Source organism: Nansenia antarctica (genome assembly GCF_963989245.1).
Source record: "Nansenia antarctica genome assembly, chromosome: 4".
Classification (NCBI taxonomy): Eukaryota; Metazoa; Chordata; class Actinopteri; order Argentiniformes; family Microstomatidae; genus Nansenia; species Nansenia antarctica.
The window spans coordinates 63,844,906-63,870,195 of record NC_137689.1 but is presented as its reverse complement, the minus strand read 5'-3'; the positions used below and the strand labels follow the sequence as shown (position 1 = coordinate 63,870,195).

General features: G+C 45.8%; 1 protein-coding gene across 1 annotated transcript; it reads left to right on the top strand.

The window, feature by feature from the left end:
- Positions 1-529: 529 nt before the first annotated feature.
- Positions 530-14,340, top strand: LOC308156588 (rab-like protein 6). Its single transcript, XM_080529964.1, has 15 exons — positions 530-675; positions 2,011-2,145; positions 2,451-2,498; positions 4,210-4,262; positions 4,422-4,513; positions 6,040-6,180; positions 6,454-6,559; positions 7,480-7,583; positions 7,743-8,179; positions 8,757-8,925; positions 10,439-10,639; positions 10,777-11,029; positions 11,696-11,888; positions 12,043-12,101; positions 12,502-14,340. Exons 1-15 carry the CDS (start codon positions 546-548, stop codon positions 12,709-12,711), a joined length of 2,331 nt encoding a protein of 776 aa, XP_080386090.1. The 5' UTR covers positions 530-545; the 3' UTR covers positions 12,712-14,340.
- The last annotated feature ends 10,950 nt before the right edge of the window (positions 14,341-25,290 follow it).

The window sequence follows — 25,290 nt, the reverse complement described above, 5'->3', positions numbered from 1 at the left end:
GGTTGACAGGCTGCAGGTATAACGTTTGCTTGTCAGATCCATGTATACCAGTTTCCTTGCAAGACATCTGTCGGTGCTGTAAAAATATGCATGTTAATAATACAATAATACAATAATTAATAAATTGTCTCCGTTCTCTCCTTTGAAGATGATGCATGATGGAATCCTCTGCACCGTGAGAGAGCAAATGGCTGACTTCACTGAAGATTCAACACAGACTGACGAGGAAGCATCCCTCTGCTTGACAGAGCTTTAGTGCTCCCGGGCCCGGAGAGCCCTCAGCCGGCTTCCGTCGGTCCTGTCCGTGCTGAAATGAAAAGCAAGATGAAGACGTCCGAGTCATAACAACGATTTCAGATTCAGATCTGGCCCTTTTGACAGACTTGAAATCATCACCTGATGACTCGTTGTTGACTAGTCTCCTTGATACTACTGACTCTCTCTCTCTCTCTCACACACACACACACACACACACACACACACACACACACCCCAGAAAACAGCTTGTTTTGATTGCCTTAGAGTTATAGAAGTGGACAGTCAAGATGTTTTCGGCGCTGAAGAAGCTAGTTGGCTCTGAGCCGGGCCAGCTGAGAGACAAGAACATCCCAGCGGGTCTCCAGTCTATGAACCAGAGTCTACAGAGGCGCTTCGCTAAGGGAGTCCAGTATAACAGTAGGTCATACAGCTACAGGGGAGGCTGGTGGAGGTAGAAATCGGAGGATGGGTTCATTGTTCTGCATGGAATGGAACGAGGAATGGTGTTTGATACGATTCCTCATTCCATTCCATGCATTATAATGAGCCCGTCCTCGGATTTCTACCTCCACCAGTCTCCTTTGATTGCCAGTAACATTGCATGTATGTGTTATTGTAGTGATTCAGCTGGTACAGTTGGAGGAGGGATTGAACCAGCAACCCTGGGGTCGGAGGCTGAGGGTGCTACCGCTTGTGGCAGTTTCTAGAACGAGTTGAACTTTCATTACCTGCTGTCATGTACCTGTGACTTTTAGCTGCACTATGGCTGGTCTCAGTTGAAGTGCTTTCTACAGTCTGTTTACCCGCCTTATACAAACACTTCCTTATATCAGACATGGCTACAGTAACTTCTATAACCAGTCAGACATAGAGCTCTGTTACAAAGCTGCTGTCGGACCGAACCAGAGAAGATTGTTAAAAATGCATGACGGATACCTGACCTCTTACGCGTTGGCCTCTTTACCCTGGGGGGTATTGTTTGTTTAGTTTTCTGCCAGCAACAACACAGATATGTTTCATGTTTCCAGGTCTGCAGCAGCAGATACAACCTGTTACAGAGAATAGAATGGTACCCTACATTATATGCCTAAAGAGGAGCCGCCATTTTGAAGGAGTGTGATGTTCTGTGACACAAGCTTGAGTACCTGACTGGTTTTGTATTCTGCGTTGTTGTTGTTGTTGTTGTTGTTGTTGTTGTTGTTGTTGTTGTTGTTTTGGTCTCGGCGTATCATTGATGTGAACAACAATTCAGTGGGAATGATAGGTCCTCTGTTAGCATTAGGAGCTTCCATCACGCCTAATAATCAACTCAGGAATAACATTCAACATTTCAGTCATTTAGCTGACGTTTTTATCCAAAGCGACGTACAATAGGTATATTTGTCTAAAGTAAGTGAATCAACTATACATCAGTCATCGCAAAACCTTTGATAAGAACAAGTGCCATTGGCAGTCACAGTGCTAGAGAAAGGAAGAAAACAAGTTACTTTACTACTTAAAGTAACTTACTTTACTACTTACAAGTTCAATTACTACCAAGATGTTTATATTGTGCACTCTACATCAGTGGACTTTGAGTAGCCTACTGTAACATCGCTATCCCCTGTTCCTCTCTTCCTCTCTCTCTGTTTCTCTGTCTCTCTCTGTTTCTTTGTCTCTGTCCATCTCTCTGTTTCTCTGTCTCTCTCTGTTTCTGTGTCTCTGTTTCTCTCTCGATATCTCCCCCCACCCCCACCTTTACTCTTTTTGTAGTGAAGATCGTGATCCGTGGGGACAGGAACACAGGGAAGAGTGCTCTGTGGCACCGACTCCAGGGGAAGAAGTTTCTGGAAGAATACATTCCTACGCAGGAGATACAGGCTACCAGCGTCCACTGGAACTACAAGAGTGAGGGAGGGAGGGAGGGAGGGTGGGTGGGTGGGTGGGTGGGTGGGTGTGTGTGTGTGTGTGTGTGTGTGTGTGTGTGTGTGTGTGTGTGTGTGTGTGTGTGTCTGTCTGTCTGTCTGTCTGTCTGTCTGTGTGTGTGTGTGTGTGTGTGTGTGTGTGTGTGTGTGTGTGTGTGTGTGTGTGTGTGTGTGTGTGTGTGTGTGTGTGTGTGTGTGTGTGTGTGTGTGTGTCATTACAGGGTTCTGTTCTGTTTGTAATGGCCTCACTGAGGGAGTTTTTGTGATTGTATTTGTCTCCCCTCTCAGCGACTGATGACATTGTCAAGGTGGAGGTCTGGGACGTGGTGGACAAAGGTGAGCCTTGACTGGAGTTGAAACACACTACACCACACCATAACACACCACACCATAACACACCACACCATAACACCCCACACTACACCACACCACACCACACCATACCATAACACCCCACACTACACCACAACAAAAAGCCGGTAGGTTTAACATAACATAAAGGTCTTGGTATGAAGTAGGGACTATTTTAGCCACACAACTGATGAACACTGTTAGACTGTTTTAATCACTCTCTGTGATAGGTGTTATAAAGATGCACTTTTTAGCTATGGACTAACAACCAATGTCAATGGAAGAATCAATATCCTTTTCATTTGAAGTCAATCATGTTGTTGTCCTCTTCGTCTTCGGACTTCTTGTTATGCCTGTAGGCCAAAGGCACCCTGATGGGCAAGGTGAGTGTTAGCATAGCGTTAGCCTAGCGTGTGGTGATCCAGCACACTGCCTGTGCTATCAGAGATGATGCTAATTTGAGATCCGGGTGCATGTCAGTTTTTGCACTGTTCACGAATTTGAGTGATGTGTGTGTCTCAACATCTTCCCCTGTGTGGTCTGTGCTGTCTGGACTGGGCTTTAGCTAGAGTGCTTTGTGTGTGTGTGTGAGAGTTAATGTGTAGCCAAAGTCAATAGTGTGGTTTCACTGCTCTCAAAGCTTGAGTGTTGTGTCAATAATCAGATATTATGTAGTGATAAAAAGTTATTCTTCCTTCTTCTAGCATTGTGACTGCCAATGGACCCTGGTTCTAGAATTGATTTCTTATGATGACTGATGGATAGATAATTAACTTACTTAGACTTGGAATGTACTACTTAGAATGAATTTGTTTGTTTGTATTTGTAAGTCGCTTTGGAAGGCGTCTGCTAAATGTCAAAACTGTAAATGTAAGTGTGTACTATTGTATACTATGGAATGAGCTTGGGTGGTACTAATAACTAATTATAGTTATAATATTACATAATAGTAATAAGTTAATAATAATACCTTTGATAGTGTTCCTTCCTGACAAACAACAGGAGTAGAACTCAGTGGGGAGTTGAATACACGGGGTGCCGTTTTTAATCATCAACAATCTGGTTCTCTGATCTCTGTTCTCATAAATAGCCTTCTGCAGTCCAGACAGACCTGTGTAGTTGCTCTCTCACAGCGGCTGCTTGTAATAATAATATGTGCCATTTGCTGACACTTTTATCCAAAGCGACTTAACTTGCAGACTTGCGACTTACAATTTTTCAGTGTATATGGTCACAGCTGGAATTGAACCCACAATCTAACTTTTTAGCGCCATGCTGTATCAACTGAGCCACGAATGAAGACGAGACAATTTACAAAAGTTCTCTGTTCTCAAAAACACATGCACAGGGTATTTTTAGGAACTTGATGACATGCTTTATACAGGAAGTAAATGCCAAAAGGCTGATTGATCAAGATTGTATAGAATTGCGCATTCTAAGGATGGTGCCCATAGGGCCTAAGTTCACTGTCTATAGGAAGTAAATGCCAAAAGGCTGATTGATCAATATGTTTGATACAGATTGTATGGAATTGCGCATCTAAACATTCTGAATGCCATTCTTTTGTGTGAGTTTGTTTCTCTTCTCTCTTCTGCATGTGGATGGTGTTCCCCAGCGTCAGAGCATGCTCAGTGCCTTCGCTAATTGTATTTTCTACCTCACTAATTGTAATCTCCCACTTTCCCACCCACTGCAGGGAAAGGCAAGAAGCGAGGAGAAAACCTGAAACTGGAGAATGAACCACAGGAGGTGAGGAGAAGTGTCGTCGTATAAATCCTCTAATCCCTCTAGTCCCAATGACCTTCACCTTCTCAGGGTCAGACAGAAGCCCCACTTGGAAAAAGCGGCTGGAGATCTCAGTGTTATCTCGTTAACCATGTCTGATGTCGTGTTGTGTTGTGTTGCCAGTCAGACACAGAGATGGCCCTGGATGCAGAGTTCTTGGACGTCTACAAGAACTGTAATGGTGTCATCATGATGTTTGACATCACCAAACAATGGTGAGGTTCTCTCTCTCTCTCTCTCTCTCTCTCTCTCTCTCTCTCTCTCTCTCTCTCTCTCTCTCTCTCACTCGCTACCACCTCTATTTTTATCTCTCTCTCCTCTCTCTCTCTCGCTCCCTGACAGCAGGTACAGACAACACGGCATCATGTTACGTCTCACCTGGGTCAGTGTGTGACAGCCAGTGTCTCAGTGGTACCGGCTATTCTCTGACCCAGTTATCCTCCCCTGGTACTGGTCATTTTCTGACCCAGTTATTTTTCCCTGGTACTGGCCATTCTCTGACCCAGTTACCCTGCCCTGGTACCATTCTTTAAGCTTACTCTGGCGCTGTACACTTACTCAGAACCTGATAGCATTCAGTGTGTCCTGTAGCCCCACAGGTCTTTGTAATAGATCTCTGAATCTATTACAAAATGTGACCCGACTGTGCCTTAATCTGAACCAGTTACTCTAAGTGGTACGACACTATAAGCCTCCTCTGTTGCGGTTTTGACCCAGGTTTCGGAGCCTATCGCCAGGCTTAGAGCAGCCAGAACAAAACTTCAGACAGGTTGGGTCCGGTCTGTTTGAAGGGCCAGAATCCGACAGCCCACCTGCAGTTGGCACTGAATATATTTTGTAATGGTTGAATCAATGACACAAAATACAGTTAGGTCCATATACAGTATATTTGGATATGTATTATTTTCTTCACATATTTTTATTTTATTTTAGCTGTTTATCAAGTTACAGTTGTATAATGAATATGGGCTAAAAGTGCAGACTCTCAGCTTTAATTTGAGGTTCATGACTTTTCCTAGATATGTGTGTTCTACCACCCAGTATCCTTACATTTTCAAAATCACATCAGGATAAGCTAGTATAAAGCTATTTTGGAAAAATTAAAGCTATTTAAAAAATTATTATGATATTTTGTGTTAAATTAAAGCTGAAAGTCTGCATTTCAATTGCATCTTGATTGTTTGATTTCAAATCCGTTGCGGTGGCATACAGAGCCAAAATTATGGAAATTGTGTCACTGTCCAAATATTTCCAGACCTAACTATGTTCCTACATTTACCAATTTTCCTACCTATTTCTACACCTTTAGACTAATTTGGATTTGTTTTTGTCCATGTCTCTCCATCTCTTGCTCACGACCTAACTCCTCTCTCTGTCTCTCTCTCTCTCCCGCTACCTACCTCCTCTCTCTGTCTCTCTCTCTTTCTCACTACCTACCTCCTCTCTCTCTCTCTTTCTCACTACCTACCTCCTCTCTCTCTCTCTTTCTCACTACCTACCTCCTCTCTCTCTCTCTCTCTCACTACCTATCTCTCACTATTTATCTCCTCTCTCTGTCTCTCTCTCTCTTTCTCACTACCTAACTCCTCTCTGTCTCTTTCTCGCGCTACCTCCGTTCTCTGTCTCTCTCTCACTACCGACCTCCTGTCTGTCTCTCTCTCTCGATACCTACCTCCTCTCTCTGTCTCTGTTTCTCACCTCTCCCCGCCCCACACACCCCTCTCCCCCATTTCACCACCAGGACGTTCAACTACATCCTGCGGGAGCTGCCCAAGGTGCCCACCCACGTGCCAGTCTGTATCCTTGGCAACCAGAGAGACATGGGCGAGCACCGCGTCATCCTGCCTGACGACACACGGGAGTTCATCTCCAACCTCAACAGGTAGGGGGCGTCACCAGACGCCATGATTAGCTTATTAACGTCATCGTTAATATCTTATTATCTTAATTACATTCTATTGTTGTTGTCGGTGTTGAGGAGTTAAACTTGATCCTGGGGTACAGGCGGTTCACACACTCACTCGAGCTGTTGTTGATGTAACAGAGAAGCACAAGTGATAGGCACATGTAGTCACATTGAAGCCTATAGAAATCAATGATATGAATCAGAATGTATTATGAATATATGATGAATCTCCTCTCTGTGTGTTCTCAGGCCTCCCGGCTCTTCCTACATCCACTATGCTGAGTCCTCCATGAAGAACGGCTTCGGCCTCAAATACCTCCACCGCTTCTTCAACATCCCCTTCCTACAACTACAGGTCAGTACCTAGCCTTTAGCACAGATAGCTAGCATAGTCTACTTCAACATCCCCTTCCGACAACTACAGGCCAGTACCTATCCCTTAGCACAGCTAGATGTCACGCATCGCCATGGCTACAGACCTGTCTATCGTTAGCTACCCTCTCCAGTCCTCTGTGACTACTGAGTAAGGTATAAGCACAGGTACAGGGTAGGTGCTGTAACCTGACTCCCCTCCGTCGCCTGCGTGTGGTGTTAAAAATTCACTAAGTCATTGTTCATTTAGTAGCTGCACATAACTCAAGGCAGGGAGATTGAAAGCCACGTCTGCCCTCCTCTCTCTCTCTCTCTCTCTCTCTCTCTCTCTCTCTCTCTCTCTCTCTCTGTGGGTTGATCTAAGACTGTAAATAGAGAGTATGTATGATCGTAGCAGTGCAGATAAGTACCAAGTATTCCTGAGTAATCAAAATTCCAGTTTTTCCGGGGTTCTGAGTTATATAGGATGGGTTATTTAGGATGTTCATCAAGCGACCGAACATCATAAAAGATTCAGTTATAATCCGGCATTCTCCATTCCGTCTTCACAGATCCATTACTTTTAATTCAGAGAGAGTTGAATGGCGAGTAGAGGAGGATGGAAGAATGGAGGAGGGATTAGGGAAGGAAGAAAATAGAGTTGCGTGTAAAGAGACCGTGGAGGAGGAGGAGGAGGAGACAGACAGGAGGTTGGACATAGAGTGTTGGCCTTGGGGACAAACGCAGCAGTCTTTGTTACTCAACCCTTTTTGAACCCAGCATCCCATCAGTATCTGATGTACTGGTGTTATCTTGCAGGTTGTTTTTAGTTAGTGTTAGCTTACAGACTGTCCTTAGCTAGCGTTAGCTGACAGACTGTCCTTAGCTAGTGTTAGCTGATAGACTGTCCCTTTTTCTCCACAGAGGGAGACCCTCCTGAGGCAACTGGAGACCAACCAGCTGGACATAGACGCTACTCTGGAGGAGCTCAACGTACAGCAGGAGACTGAGGACCAGAACTACGACATGTATGTTCACACACATACAGTATACAATACACACGCACGCACAATGCACACACACACACACACACACACACACACACACACACACACACACACGTGTGCAAGCAAACTCACACACACAATCTTTAAATAGTAATGTAATAAACTGTCTCTTCCACTCAGTTTCCAGGAGATGATGGAGTCCAGGGGTAAAGGCGTCAACTCCCCCAATGGCCAGAGCCCCTCCTCAGGCTCCCAGTCCCCCATCGTTCTTCAGAGTGGTCCCTCTACCCCAGGGGCTAGCTCCAGCCCCTGCACCCCCCAGACCCCGCTCCCTCCCCAGACTCTACCCACCCCCAACCAGGCCCAGACCCTCTCCTTCGCCACCCCTCACCCCAAACCCAACCCTCACCCGCCTCCCCAGATCACAGCCCCCCCTGCAGGCCCAAGTCAGCCACAGCAGCTCCCGGGCCCCCAGCACCACCCCCAGGGGACGGCCCCCACCGTCAGCCCCCAGTCCCCCAGCATGGCCCAGGCCCAGGACCCCCCGGCCCAGAAGAGAGGCTTCATGTCCAGGCTGTTTGGATCGGCCGCCTCAGAGCCCCCAGCAGGGAGAACAGGTGAGCGGGGAGACTGGATTAAGTCCCCCAGTCCTTAATGGCTCTACATCATCACGGCCCAGAAAGCCTGTCACCCGTCACCCCTCCCCCCTGCTATCGTCCACTCTGCTCTGCACTGACTCTCGTCCACTCTGCTCTGCACTGACTCTGTCCTGCTGCATTGCAGAGCCAGGGGAGAGGAATGGAGGGGGGGCTAGGGGCTGGCTGGGCTGTCACCTCACACACACACACACACACACACACACACACACACACACAGCTGCTGGTGGTTCACCACAGGGGCAGGGAAACTCCCCGCTGATCGTTGTTATTGATTTCTTCTCCTCACCGCTCTCTGTTAATGCCTAGAAACAGCTACCAGTCTTAATCTTATCAAACAACTCATCATGTAGACCACTACAGAAGCTTTTGAGATCTCTTCCCCCCCCTCTGCCCCCTCCCCCCAACCCCCCCTCCCCTCCGCCCTCAGACGCCGACAGTGCCCAGCCCAGGGGTCATATCCATATTGGAGTGTGGATGCGTTTGCTCCTCCAGTGTTATTATCTCACCTCTCTGTCACCCTCTCCCTCGCCCTTAGATGGCCCATACCCAGACGAGTCCCAGCCCAGAGGCACGGCCCGGGGTCTGGATGAGTTTGTCCCTGAGTTAGGGCTGGACCGCAGCTTCCTGGAGGACGGGGCAGCAGCAGCAGCAGCAACGAAAGCCAAGGAGAAGGCCAGGAAACCTGCTAACCTGGACAGTGACAGGTAGGGTTAACTAGCTGGTCAGTGACAGATAGGGTTAACTAGCTGGACAGTGACAGATAGGGTTAATTAGCTGGACAGTGACAGATAGGGTTAATTAGCTGGACAGTGACAGATAGGGTTAACTAGCTGGACAGTGACAGATAGGGTTAACTAGCTGGTCAGGGACAGGTCAGAGTTAACTAGCTGGTCAGGGACAGGTCAGAGTTAACTAGCTGGACAGTGACAGGTCAGAGTTAACTAGCTGGTCAGGGACAGGTCAGAGTTAATTAGCTGGACAGTGACAGGTCAGAGTTAACTAGCTGGACAGTGACAGATAGGGTTAACTAGCTGGACAGTGACAGGTAGGGTTAATTAGCTGGTCAGTAACTGGCTGGTTTGGGTGTATACAGTTCAAGCATTATCAGCTGAGACAAGTCCTGTAGGGTTGTCAGAGTACACCATTCTATTAATACTATTTCTATGAGGGCTACTATTTCTATGACTGAACTGGCTACTGTGCATCATGCAATATCATCATGGATGGTGAAAGGAGAAGAGAGGGGGAGAGAGAGAGGGATAGAGAGGTGACATACCACTAAAATCTAGGTCGTACCACACTTTTAATAATACAGAGAGAAATGAAGGAGGGGGGGGGGATTATCTTTTGATTTTTTTTTACTTTTTTGGCATTTAGCAAAAAGCAACTGCCAATCAATACATTTGAATCATAAGTAAGTGAATCATCTATCACTAGTCATAGCAGGAAAAAGTACTCTATGCTCAGGCCAGGGACCATTGGCAGTCGTCGTGCTAGAAGAAGGAAGAGTTTATTTTGTTTATTTTTTTTTGTGAGAACGGGCCGTAAATAAACAATTTTAAAATAAATGAATAAACCATTTTATTTGATCAAATGTAATATCGTCTTATAATATACAAATGCCAGGAGAGACTAGGGGTAAGGATAAAGCATGTGGCTGACCAGTTGTGGGCCGTGAAGAGATGGATGTCTAGCCAATCACAGATGAACTTGATGGCTGGAGAGTAGATGGGAGCAGGACCACTACTAGCTTGTTACCAATGAAAAGCCTAACGGTCTCTCTGTCTGTCTCTCTGTCTGGAGGTCTCTTCCTCTTCCTTTGAGTCTATCTGGAGGTCTTCTCTTCCTCTCTCTTACTTTTCCTCTTCCTCGTTCTTCCTCTCTGTCTGGAGGTCTCCTCTTTCTCTCGGAGTCTGTCTGGAGGACTTATCTTCCTCTTCCTCTCTCTGTCTCCCTGGCTGAGAGTTAGTGTAGTGGTGCGTAGCCACAGATAATGAAGTCAGGGTAGAAGATGGTGATATAACCTATTAAAAATGGAGTAGCTTTTCTGTAACAGCTGGATGACGGTGTAATAGTGATGATGATGATGTAGCCAGAAGTTATTTTCTGTCCTTTTTTTTTCTTTCTTAATTCCATGCTATTCATTTAATTCTGAATTCGGCCAATACCTCACCCACCTTCTCTATCTCCCCCCCTCTCTCTCTCTCTCTCCCCCAGTGATGGAGAGGGTCGCAGCGGTAACCCCATGGTCTCAGGCTACCAGGATGATCTGGAACCTGAGGATCAGTGCCGGTCTGTACTCACCAGCGCTGTCGTACCCAGCATGGGCATTACCCTGACCAGCGATGAAGAGGAGGAGGAGGAGGAGAAGACGAAGGCTCCGAGGGGCAACCAGGATGGAGGGCTGGACACTAAGAGGTATGGGGGTGAGAAGAGAATTGAGGAGACTTTTTCGTAAATAAACAAACTCCTCCCTCATGTTACAGCTCTCTATAACCAGCAGGGGAAGCAGAGGTAAAGCGCTGGTTGTGTGATCCTCTCTTTTCCTCAATCAGATCCTCCTTAAACAAGACTGCAGAGACCAAGAGAGCCACAGGCCTAAAGATGCAACCTGGGACTTTTCTGAACGCCACCCCAGCCCCAGTACAGTCTAAGCAGGGAGGGAAGAAGAAGGCGGTCCCTGGAGATGCCGAGTCGTCAGACACGGACCAGGAGACCCCCGCGGCCCAACAGACCATCTCCTTCGTGATGGACGAACCCGATTTCAACAGCGAAGGGGACGGGAAATCCAAGAAGAAGAAGAAGAAGGTGATTGGTCTTCTGAACTTACACTTTTATAGTGTCAGTGTGTCAGAGGATGTACTGTACATAAACTCTCCCAACACACACTCATTGCTCAGCTCTCCCAACACACACACACACCCACACACCCACACACCCACACACACCCACACACACACACCCACACACACACACACATAGCTCAGTTTGTCTCTTAACACACACAGCTCAGTTCGCCCCTACCTGACACACACACACACACACACACACACACACACACACAGCTCAGTTTGTCTTTCAACACACACACACACACACACACAAACACACACACAGCTCAGTTTTCCTCCAAACAGACACACACACACACACACACACACACACACACACACAGCTCAGTTTGTCTCTCGACACACACACACACACACACACACACACACAGCTCAGCTCAGTTTCTTCCCCTGTTCCGTCGATATGGACAAAGTGTGGTCGTGGTGGAGATGTTGCTGTGTCTATTGGAATGTTATTCCATGCTACAGATCAGAAACCTGTAACAGCTCCACCTAGTGTTCAATCAATATAATTGTAATGGATTTGATGCATAGAAATGAGAACTATGAATGAGATTTAAATAAATGAATAAGACAATGACACAATGCATTTACTCCCCACCCCCCTCCCCCTCCCATGCAGGAGCCTGCCGTCGTTTTGGAGGAGCTGTCTGACTTATCAGACGATAGTCTGGTGCCGAGGGCGGTGCCGGAGCCCCTGCGGCCCAGCGTCCTGTCCTCCTACCGGTCCCAGCTGAACGAGGAGCTGGATCTGTTTGGCCTGGGTCTCCAGGAGGGGGCGCCCAAGACCAAGGACAGCAGCGAGGACCAGGAGGGTGAGAAACCTCCATGCATCTGAATCAGAGAAACCAAAGTTATACAATTCTAGTCTATATTGCAGTCTGTTTTGTTTGACCATGCTATAAGGTGTGTAGTATACTGTACGTATCAATATATTGAGGCATCCATTTCTATTTTCACGTCATGCAGACAAAGAAAGTCGCCACTTAACCAAGGAGAAGAAGAAAAAGAAGAAGAAGAGTAAAGAGGTGTGGTCATACTTTGAATGTTTGTCCTCCATGTTGCTTTCTAAAATGTCTGTTGGTCTTTGTAGTCTTTTGACTCTGTTTGCCTAAATAGCAGAAAAAGGAAAGAACATTTTGAAAAAACAAAGAAACAAAAGAAAATATAAAAATGTACACACACACACACACACACACACACACACACACACACACACACACATACATATACACATAAACAAGACAAAAAAAGAAAACAAAAACATACAATAACAACAAAAAAGACAAAACATAAAGAGGTCTACATTTGGTCACAAGTAATTTTACAATAATATTGTATATACATACTATATATACAATAGTAATAATAATTACTGTAATAATGACACCACTTCTCATAATAACTCTGTGACCGGTCTGCCCTCAGGAGGATGACAAGAGCAGCAAGAAACGACACAAACAGAAGAAGAAAGAGAAGGATGAGTCTGGATCAGGGGATGAGAAGGAGAAGGAGAAGGAGAAGGAGAAGAAAAAGAAGAAGTCGAGGACCAAGAAAACAAGTAACCTTGATGACCTGGAGTCCTTCCTGGGTGGAGGGGATGGGCTCGTGAAGGGCGAAGACTATGAGGAGCTGTAGAACTTACGCCGTCCAATCAGGGAGCTGTAGTCTCCTCTGCATTCTACTGTACATCAGGATCAGAATGTCGTCGCGGCAACGAAACACATCATGGCGGACAGTGAATGTGATTGGTTTCATGTCATTCCTACCTGACTGACTGACGTTGTGCCTCTGGTTGGCTTTCATCGTGATTTCCATTGATGCCTGTTTCACATTCCTTCTAAACACGGCAACGAGCGACGCTCCCTTCATATTCCAACACGTCTCCAACGCATCGCCCACACGTCTATAACATGTCTATAACACCTCTCCAATATGTCTCCAACATGTACCCCACACGTCTACAGAGCTGTAGCTAGCTACCTAGCAAGAGTTGGAACTCAGAGGACAAGACTGTGAACCAGTCATTGACCCGACGTGGAGGAGGCTCGCATGTTTCCATGGTTCAGCTCTCACTGAGGTTGACACCTCTACACTCACTCCATTCCATGGTCTGTCCATTCCATTCCATGAGGGCTGGGCCTCAGAGCCTAGTTCACACCCACCATTCCTCTGTGTGACCTCTCATCTATACTTAACAGTGTGGAGTAACGTGTGCTTTGCTCTGTCCATTCCATGCTCACTCCATTCCATGGACTGGTTCTATCTCCTCAGCCTGTCAGTCTGCTGAGGGCTGGGCCTTAGAGCGTTGTTCAGACCCACCATACTTCTGTGTGACCTCTCATCTATACTTAACAGTGTGGAGTAATGTGTGCTTTGCTCTGTGATGTTTATTTATTATGCTGAATGTGGTTTCAGCAGGGTTATAGCTGGATTGATTGTTGTCTCTTATTCAAATTTCTGAACAAATAGATTTGATTCATTGTTTATTTTTGATTTCTTGTTGCTTTCATCATTAACGCCTTAATTAAAGCTTTATTTAAAAGCAGAGAAGACGGGAGACATGGATGCCTTCAGTAGTGGCAGTAGTGGCAGAACAGAAGTGGCAGTTGAATGATGACATTCTGGTGAAACATTCCGTGGGCAAGATGCGAGATTTACTTTTCTCACGCTGCTTTGAGTATTTTAGTCTTATGGTTTTTTAGTTTTGTTTTCTAAATCTACTTGGAGGTCTGATTGTTGTGCAATGTAATTTATTTCTTTTTTTCGAAATAAGTATTTTCTTCCATGAACCAAAATCATACGGCATGATAAAGTAGATGTTTTAGTTTTTGTAAATATGTTTCATATTCTCATTTTTCCATGTGTGTATTGTGCTGTCGCGTTCTCGTACTAAGACTGTTCCACTCAGTCATAACCATACTTCTATTCTGCACTCCGGAGTGTGTTTACAGTGAAGACAGTCCTCGGCCCCTGCTCCACCTACTATAAGACCCCTTACACACATAGAATATACAGTATGTCAAAATATAGGAATATACACATGTCGGGAGGAATACAAAATATCAGGAATGTACTTAAATCCATATCATATTTTGAATACACTCATTGTTACCATTCCATATTTATTTATGTAATCTATTTTTAAATATCATGATATATTTCTGGGACATTGTGCAAATTATGTTTTTCATATATTCTTAAAGAAAAATATATGCACATATATTTATTTCATCCATCTGTTCTAGTGTATATTGCTACATCTTTCCCTTGATTTATGTTCCCTCCCCATTGTGTGTGTGTGTGTATGTGTGTACGTGTGTACGTGTGTGTACGTGTGTACGTGTGTGAGTGTGAGTGTGAGTGTGAGTGTGAGTGTGAGTGTGAGTGTGAGTGTGAGTGTGAGTGTGAGTGTGAGTGTGAGTGTGAGTGTGAGTGTGAGTGTGAGTGTGAGGGTGAGGGTGAGGGTGAGGGTGAGGGAGGCGGCCAGGTTGGATTGTCTTCAAAGGAACAGAAGCATATCACATTCTAGAAGCAGTCTGTGGTTCAGTGGTCGTCTTTACTACATGGAGGTGTTATTGACCCTAGCCTGAACCTAATATGACCGTAGCCTGTATCTCATCAGGGAACCCATGCAACATTCCGTCACACAGGGGAGGCTGGTGGAGGTAGAAATCGGAGGATGGGCTCATTGTAATTCATTTAACGGAATAAGGAATGGTATCGAACACGCTTGTGCTTGATACCATTCCAGGCATTACAATGAGTCCGTGCTCCGAATTCTACCTCCACCAGCCTCTACAGCCATCACTGTGTATCAGAAGCTACTGGACATCAGGGGTCGACTGACTACTAGACTATACTCCTTAGTATGCTGTACCACCTGGGGTCGACTGTGTACGCCTTCATATTCTGTATATCAGTGGGACTGTCTACTGTATACTCCTTAGTATGCTCTACACATCAGTGGTAGACTGTCCCCTGTATACTCCTTAGTATGCTGAACCAGGAACTAGTGCTCTGTGTAGAACATGCTTTGCGGTTGTCGCTTTGGTTGGACGATATTCTGTACTGTAGCCTACACAGAGAGCATGATGGGTAACCTGACTCTCCCCGCCACGTCCCTGACCCCGTAGGTAGTGATGTCATCACACCAGATGACGGTGCTGTGCCCTCCCGGCTGGTCGTGACAGAACGTGGCACTAAAGTGACGTGATGAAGGTCATAGGTCAACCCAGGTCACCCTCTCTGCCCCCCTCCATGCCCGCTGATGCAGCATCCCAGTCTTCCACCTTCTGTTGTGCACCTCCGCCCTCCTCCATAAGCTTGAGGGAGAGTTCCACCAAGTCTTTGACACCAATCCATTCGTTATGAGTCCCTGTGGGAGGAGGGGAAAGAATGAGATACAGAATATGAATACAGGTAGAATACAGCAGAGGTGTGAGTCAGCAGATTACCTCACTGCAGCAGCGTCACTCACTGTGATAAACAGCCACACAAGTTGACTGTGGATTTTGTTTCTGAAAGGCTGAATTCAATGAGGAACATCCTAACACTTTCACTTTCGTTTCTTAACGACAATGTTGTTGGCGATCGAAGCTTGTTACTCTATCATTACTAAATATTATATAAATGTACAGTATACATATATACGTTCACAGTGTGGTGCAGTGCCACTCTTCCATTCTTTGGGGAAAACCCTGACCAGCCCTACTAGAGCAGACAACCACACACCTGACTACAACCAGAGTAAGAAATACTAGATCAGACAACCACACACCTGACTACAACCATAGAGTTAGAAATCCTAGATCAGACAACCACACACCTGACTGTACAACTGTAGAGTTAGAAATACTAGATCAGACAACCACACACCTGACTACAACCATAGAGTTAGAAATCCTAGATTAGACAATCACACACCTCACTGTACAACTGTAGAGTTAGAAATACCAGATTAGACAACCACACACCTCACTGTACAACTACAGTACAGTTAGAAGCACTAGAGCAGACAAAGTACCTCAGATCGATGATTTTCAGTTCACACACCCAATAATATTGGTGTTAATTACTATGGTGGAGAAGTGTATTCTCCATTGGTTCCACTGTGTTTAACACTTCTCGCTTTCCTCTTTCTCTACCCTTAATTTGTTGTTGTTTTATTCAATTGGTCTACTTTTTATCTATTGTAATATGTGAAGGGATTTTAAGGTATTTCTACTGACTGATCCAATGTAACTCTTTTGTTTACAGAGCAGATGTGATCCAAAGTGAACTGTCTGTGTTTCTGATAACACAGAACAGTGTAAAACATTGTCTGGGAACTTTGGATAGATGTAAACCTGGGGAATTTCCACATGGTTTGATTCTCCATGACATTCAACTCGACTGACTGAACTTCAAGAATGTGTTTTCTTCGGAACGACAAAATAGCTGATAGTCTTTGAATGTGTTTGAGATGTTGCATCTGCTCCTAGCTGAGAGGATGTACAAAATACATTTCAAAAACATTTGTTTGTCAATGTCAATATAAAGAGAACTCTCCATTTCACTGTGCATTGTTTCCATTCCTCTGCTTGCTTGATCCCTATACTGTCTGTGTTGAGGATATATAATGTGTGTATATTTGGTTTTAAACTGTCTCTTTGTATGAAACTGAATATTCTGAGAGAAACAAGAATACAATTATACATTATTTTGACATTTCCTTATGCTCCCATCTTCACAATGTCTGTGACCAAGTGATCAAATTGTCTAATAAAAGCAAAAATATTTTCATTTTTGTTCATTATTCATTCCATTGCTCTTTAACTGATGTTAAAGTCCTCGCGGACTGATGTATGAGTCCTCGCGGGAATAGCACCGGCCGGCCTCCGACGGGAGGCTGCCACCCTCGCCCTGGCCAGGAAGGCACAAAAGCATGATTGGCACATCCTGCACAACACCACCATAACACCAGCACCTCCAAGCCGACTCAAGACCCGCCACCCTTACAACAAGGCAGCACAAGCCATGCTCAACTCCACCTCTGAGGACATCTCCAGAGATGCATGGCTGGCAGCAGCTTGGAAGCAGGAGTGGGAGTCAACCGGGCCCTCCCGAATCCACCGCTACATCTGGGACCCAGGAGATGGCGCCATTGGAGGAGACGACCTACCACGCCGGCAATGGACCACACTGAACCGTCTACGAACTGGTGTCGGTCGCTTTAAAACATCAATGAAGGCGTGGGGCCTGGCGGACAGTGCGGCATGCGAGTGCGGTGACCCAGAGCAGACCGCCGACCACATAATTACCATCTGCCCCTTATATAGACCACCCTCAGAAGCCAGCCTCTTCGACCTAGAACCAGAGATGCGGGCATGGCTACGCGACACCGAGTTGGACCTCTGACGTTACATGAAAGAAGAAGAACTGATGTTCTTTCCTTTACCACCAGGGGGAGATATTATAGAACAATTGTTGTTAGATATACTGTATATGCTCTATTCTCTGGCCTGAAGCACCAGTCAGTGTGGATTGTTTTATAAATGAATTGAAGCCAGTGAAGAAGCCGCCTGGTATGGAGGGAGGGCCAGTCCACCAGTTTGTAGAGATCGCAGTGATGAGTAGTGAAGGGTGCACCAGTGGCAAAGTGAATGGTTGAGTGGCGGAGTGTGTCAAGTTTCCTAAGGGAACACTTTGACACTTTGGCACACATTTTATAGATTGTGTCACCGTAGTCCAGCATAGGAAGTATGGTCATCTTCTCGAGGGTGTGTTCAGCGGAATACGTGAAGGATGCCTTGTTGCGAAACAGGAAGCCCAATCTAGCTTTGACTTTGGCCTGAAGGTTATTAATGTGAGTCGTGAAAGAAAGAGACGAGTCCAGCCAGAGGCCTTGGTATAATAGGTATATAACTGTCAGAGACCAATGAGTCCCATTAAAGAGAATGTCACTTTGAGACTTTGAACCCTAACCCAAAGTAGAGAGGGGAGGCCAATCGGTCTGTTGATTGGTTGGGTAATGAGGTTATTGAGTCACCCTCTCTGTCCTTATCTAATGAATACTCTCATTCACTAGGAATTATATTAGACCCTGCGACATACCAGCGTCATGTCCAGGGGGTGTACTTGTACATCAAGCCGCCTCACGCTACTGAAACAAGAGAACTCGGTTCTCAAGGCTTACTTACTACTTACTTACTTACTTACTAGGAATTCTAGAATATTCTACTGTAGATAACAGAACTGCAGCACAATCATGAATGTTTTATCATCTGTAGATTAGTCATCCATACATCACCCACTGCTCTCCAGTAGAGGCTGGTGGAGGTAGAACTCTCCAGTAGAGGCTGGTGGAGGTAGAACTCTCCAGTAGAGGCTGGTGGAGGTAGAACTCGGAGGATGAGCTCATTGTAATGCATGGAACAGAATAAGGAATGGTATCAAACACGTGTACGGAATGACGAATGGTATACATGTTTGATACCATTCCTCATTCCATTCCATACATTACAATGAACCCCGTCCTCTGATTTCTACCTCCACCAGCCTCCCCTGAACCTCACACATAATTATGCTGGTTGACATGATGTTCTTCCCAGCTATTTGAGGGTAGAGGCTTAGGGCCATATCTAGATGTAGCATTGCCAGGAATCATTCCTTGAATCATCATTGTATTGAATTAGAAGCGTTTGACAGGCCCACACTAATTACCATCGATATCTCATTCACACGAACCCCATCACTAATCAGACAGAACTCAGCACTATGCCAACCCCTACGGACCCGCTCAGATCAGACACCATGATGAAACTAGAGGAAGCATTCATTCTAATAATGTGTAACATTTCATTCTCTCTCTCTCTCTCTCTCTCTCTCTCTCTCTCTCTCTCTCTCTCTCTCTCTCTCCACAGTGACGCATGCCACATTATCATAAAGTATATTTGCAATAAAGTTTTGTTTAATGAAAATAAAGGCAGATAATGACATGGCTTTACCATGAGATGTGAAGATCTTATTTGGAATGTTCCAAAGCACAGGCAGAGGGGGGTTAAACGCATTACTGATCAAGGTGATGGAAGGGTTCTCTCTGTGTGGTGGTATATTCCCCTCACAGCGACATTAATTTATTACACTGCAATGGACTGAAGACACTGCAATTGCATCTTGACTCCATCCAATTAGCTGTTGAGCCCGGTTGCCCAGGAGACAGAGAGCGGTGTGTAGTCTAGGGAGCCAGCTGTGTTGGTATGTGAGTGATGATGTTCTCTCTCTCTGTGAACTCCCTCTCACATCAGGGGAAACACTTCTGTCAGTTCACTCACTGCTGAAGCGATGTGTACCAGGGGAGGCTGGTGGAGGTAGAAATCGGAGGACAGGCTCATTGTAATGCATGGTATGCATGGAAACACGTGTTTGATACCATTCCTCATCCCATTCCATACATAACATATTTGATACAATTTCTCATTCCGTTCTATGCCTTCTAATGAGCCTGCCCTGCGATTTCTACTTCCACCAACCTTCCCTGATGTGTCAAATAGGCTAGTATGAATTATACATACTGTTGAAACTCCTAATTACATTCGATAGCATTTGATAGATTTCATAGCTAACTTTAATGAGTTAGATATGAGTCATGGTTTGAAATGAGTTAGTGACAATCTTATGCTCAGTTATGAGGTAATTATTTCCTTGCAACTGAGTCATCGTATCAACAGACAACTATTGAACCAAAGGCATTGATCCATAAAGGGTTTCCCTAGCTGGGGATGAAGGCAGCTATTATATCAATATCACAATGACATCATCACTGTCTAGTCCCTCGGGTTGTCTGCCTCCCTTCCTATCCAACAACCTCAGAGATGACTGAATCATTCAGATCACAACCCTCCCTGTCCTGGAAAGCCTATAGGGGGTATTGTGACCTGTTTGGTTCCAGTCCGATTTCTTGCTGGGGTCTGGAGTCCTCCTGTCTGTTTTTATCCAGGTTACAGCTGGGTGTTCTCGTGGGGGGGGGGGGGTGCATCTTCCTCCATCCACCTATGGAGCTCATCAGGGGAGGTGGAGGTAGGAATCGGAAGACAGGCTCATCCATCACACGTGACCTCGCCCTGGACTTCCACATGTGTTGGATACCTTTTCTCATTCCATTCCATGCATTACAATGAGCCTGTCGTCCACTTTTTACCTCCACCTCCACTCTTCTGAAGGTCATGAACACAGACCGAGGTGGTACAGTTTAGAGCTGCTTTCTCAGACACAGACTAAACCAACCGTCGGACTAAACCTCTCTCCACTGAAGATCATTTTTCGAGGGCAAGGCTTAACGGAAGTCAAGGTAATAGCGTCATAGAGAAGTAGGATTTAAATAAAAGTTTCTGGAAGTCGGAGAAGGTCCAGAGTGTTCACAGAGCTTCGTCTTCCTTGTGAAGAAGTGTGTCTGAAGGTTATTTTTTCTCCCGGCATGAGCTGGAGGAGCTTTGAGTTAGAACAATGTGAAGAATTGAGATGGAGAAATAAGCCTGTCTAATAACTTCCCTCTCCTTTGTTCTGTCTGCTTGGGGATGAGTCCTCCAGGGGGCTGGGGGTTTAAAGGCTCTCTTAAAGAGACATTTGTCAATTTTAAGCTCCATACAGTATAGTGAGTTACAGTAAACTATGTTTTAGAGGGTTCCCACTTAGGCTACGCACGCAGGTGCGTTTTAATGTGTAAACGAGTGAGTGTGTGTGCGTGCTTGCCTGAGGGTGTGCGTGCACGTGTGCGTGTTTGTCTTGATTTGCTTTTGCATTATGCATATCCAACAAACACGTGTGCTCCTCTATTCTCCATTATAAAGATATGGGGTGTGTGTGTGTGTGTGTGTGTGTGTGTATGTGTGTGTGTGTGTATGTGTGTGTGTGTGTGTGTGTGTGTGTGTGTGTGTGTGTGTGCATGCATACCTGCGTCTGTGTGTGCATGCGTGTGTGTGGTGTGTGTGTGTGTGTGTGTGTGTGTGTGTGTGTGAGAGAGAGAGAGTGAGAGAGACAGAGTGAAGCCTCTTCAGCAGCAGGGTGTCAACAGATGGTCCTGTCACTCCCTGGTCACCATGAAGACAGTGAGGTGCACCTGGTCAGAGTTGGCCGGCGGACACCTCCAGACACCTTCCGATCACACACTGCTGCTGGCACGGCCCATGACAACAAGCCTAGGTGCCATGACAACACACCTCTGCTTAAATTATAGAGAACACAGCGAGGTGAGGTATATTAGAACACAGCGAGGTGAACACATACAGAGCAAAATCCCTGACATCCCTCTCAGGGATTCTAACAGAGGACAGAGAACACACACACACACACACACACACACACAAACACACAGTTCCATCTAGGAATGTCATGTTAATAGCGTGGGTGGCAGACAGTTATGTGTGGTTGTCAGGGAGTTGCTACAGTCTATTTGAGTCTGTCAGCCAGTAGAATAGCTGCATTCTGACTGAAAGATAGAGCCGTGTAGAACGGTGTAGAACAGTTTAAAAGATGTTACTCTGGAGAAAGTGTACCACCTGACACACTCACTGCCTACCTGACACACTCTTTCTCTCTCTTTCACTTTTGTCTTTCTCTTTTCTTTCTCTCTCTCTCTCTCTCTCTCTCTCACTCTCTCTCCCTCTATACTCATTTTCTTTTCTCTGTATTTGGTTTGAATGTCTCAAAGCTTTGCGTGAACGCTTTGCGTGTCCCCTGTGTCTATTCAACTGCAGCACTCACTAATTGCTTGCGTTCTCCTATATGGCAACATCACATTACACAGCATCTCTCTCCTGTTATCATACAGTATCTCTTATTACCCACACTGCACCGAAGCCCCCCCCCCCATTACCTAATCATATGTATTAATAATTTCATAAAAGATCAAACAAGGATGCTGTCTCACCCTATCCCCCGCTGATGAACACACACGCAGGCCCGCACACACACACATACACACACATGAACGCATGCGCACACATACACCCACATGAACGCACACACATGAACGTACACGCACACACACACACACACACACACACACACACACACACACACACACACATGAACGCACACACATGAACACATGAACACATGCGCACACACACACACACACACACACACATACACACATACACACACAAGACCACCCTATCTCCTTGTCACCCATCGCCAGACACTAATTATTTCCACACAACAGAAGCAGGCAGGCAGGCAGGCAGGCAGCCAGAGCCAAAGCCACTCATTATTCCACACATCTCACATCTCACAGCTCACATCTGAGAGGAGGACCCATCAAAGACTCCCTGACAGCTTTCAGAGGGAAGGCGATGAACACAAACAAGTAAGTAGTAAACTAGACAAGTATAGGTAAGGGATTGAGAGGGAGAGATGGAGAGAGAGAGAGAGAGAGAGAGAGAGAGAGAGAGAGAGAGAGAGAGAGGGGGAGAGAAAGCCAAACACTAATGAGTCTGCAACAGATGTGTAGAGGTGGCAGGGAGGAGGAAGGGAAGTAGAGAGGAAGGTAAGGTGGGAGAGACTGAGTGAAGGGAGGGAAGGGGGGAAGTCGTGAAGATTAACACTGCGGTGGATAATGGGGTAATCACACCTGCCTTAATATCCCTGCTACTAACAGATTGGCTGCTGTCACAACACCGCTTCACAGCCAACGGAGAGAGAGAGAATGCAGAAGGAGAGAGAGGGAGAGGGAACAGACGAAGAGAGGATGCTGAGTCACAGCTGAGAGGATAGACGGTCCAACTATGACAACAGAACAACCCTGTAAAGAGGAGAGGAGAGAACACAACAGCACTGGGAGGCTGGAGGAAAGGGCAGGGGGGTAGAGGACTGTTGATCATACCAAGTCATGTCTGATCTTATCTGATCATACCAGGTCATGAATGAATGAATGAATGAATGGTCTTTATTGTCATTGCTATAGTACAGGTACCAAACAACGAAATTTGGGAGGGGTGGCTCCCCTGGTGCTAGGAAAGAAAAAAAAAAGAAAAAAAAAGAAGGGAAAGGAGCTGGTTTACATAAATAAAGGCTTTGTACACTATCCACTATACTATACTGTACAGATAAAACGACTAGGGTTGTCATATTGCACATAGTGTTATTGCACATTCATTTAAAGTGTTGCAGTTTGCAGGCTTGAAATGTACACATTTGTGCCTCAGCACTACACCTGATTTTTCAATCCAGCAGCTGCCATCAATCCGTCCAGACTGTCCAGGGCCCAGAACCTAGGTCTTTGCTGTGTTCAGGGCCTGGATGGCCCTGGGGTAGAAGCTGAGCTTCAGTCTGTTTGTCCTTGCGGCCATGGTCCTGTACCGCCTTTTCGAGGGCAGCCGGGCAAAGTGTTCGTACCCAGGGTGGGATGGGTCTCTGGAGATCTTGGAGGCCTTCCTGAGGCAGCGTGTGTTGTACAGCTCTTCCAGAGAGGGGAGGGGGACGCCGGTGATCTTCTGGGCTGTTCTCACGACTCTCTGTAGCGCATTTCTCTCTGCGGCTGTGCAGCTGGAGAACCAATTGCAGATGCAGTAGGTGAGGATGCTCTCCACTGCGCAGCGGTAGAAGGCCACCAGTATCTCCTGCTTGTTGTGGTCCTTCCTGAGGACTCTCAGGAAGTAGAGCCGCTGTTGTGCCTTCTTGATGATGGCTGCTGTGTTGTTCTTCCAGGACAGGTCATCCTGTATGTGCACCCCCAGGAATCGGAGGGTTGAGACCTACCTGGTCATATCAGGTCATACTGGTCATATTTGGTCATACCAGGTCATATCTGGTCATATTTGGTCATATCTGCTCATATCTGGTCATACCAGGTCATATTTGGTCATATCTGGTCATATTTGGTCATATCTGCTCATATCTGGTCATACCAGGTCATATCTGGTCATACCAGGTCATATCTGGTCATATTTGGTCATATCTGATCATACTGGTCATATCTGGTCATACCAGGTCATATCTGGTCATATTTGGACCAGTCATGTTCAAGCAATATGTTCATTTCCGCAGTGTGCGTGGGGTTGGCTGAGGAGTGGCAGTCCCTTGCACCCTTCCAGTGTATTTCACCAGGAGCCTGATTTCTTGGGGGAAATGGCTGTTTTAGCGGTTTTAGCCCCAAGGCTTCGGTACCGTGTTCCTGACGGCAGTAGCTCAAACTATTTCTGATTGTAATGTCTGATTCTAATCAGCCAATCGTGTGGCAGCAGTGCAATGCAGATACGGGTGGGCCAGCAGCTTCAGGTAATGTTCAATCAACCATCAGAATGGGGAGAAAAAAGTGATATCAGTGATTTTGACTGTGGCATAATTGTTGGTGCCAGATGGGTTGATTTGAGTGCTTCTAAAACTGTTGATCTCCTGGGATTTTCACGTATAACAGTCTCTAGAGTTTACTCAATTGTTGCAGCCATTATGTCTGTGCTGGATGTCATGTTTACTGTTGACCACTGAGTGGCGAGGGCATAGGAGTGCACAGGTATATAGGTGAGCTCACCGGTAGGCTACAGGGGTTACTGATTGAACTGGTGAGCACACAGTCTTTGACTTAAATGTGGTGACTGTTTCCTCCTTAGTCACCGCGACTGTTGAACTGTAAACTTTAGTTGACTCGTGTTGCCACACGCGAAACTTTGTAGTGTATCATGTTCTAGGGCCAGTCTATTTCATACGAGTCCGGGATCGCTGCCTTGCGAATGAAAGAACAGGGGGGGCGGGAATCTGACCGCAGATCAGTGCACCGGGGCACCTCCGCCGGGGCTTTCCTTCATATTTTCTTCATATTTTTGACATTAGGAACAAGTTATTAGTGTGATCATGATATCCAACCTCATGTACAATCCTCATAGCTTTTTTCTGTAGTGTAATCAATGGGTTTAAAGTGCTTTTATATTCATTTCCCCATATCTCCACACAGTAACTCAAATAGGGTAAGACAAGACAACAATATAGAGTATACAACATCCTCTGTTCCAGAATATGTTTTGCCCTGCACAATACTGCAATACTCCTTGATACTTTGGATCTAACGTATATGAGATTTCCAACAGAATTTACTGGGCTTAAAGTGCAGACTCTCAGCTTTAGGTTAAGGGTATTCACATCCAAATTGAAGGAAGGGTTTATGAATTATAGCTCTTATATATAATAACCAAAAGTAATTAGACAATTGACTCAAAAGCTGTTTCATGGGCCAGTGTGGGC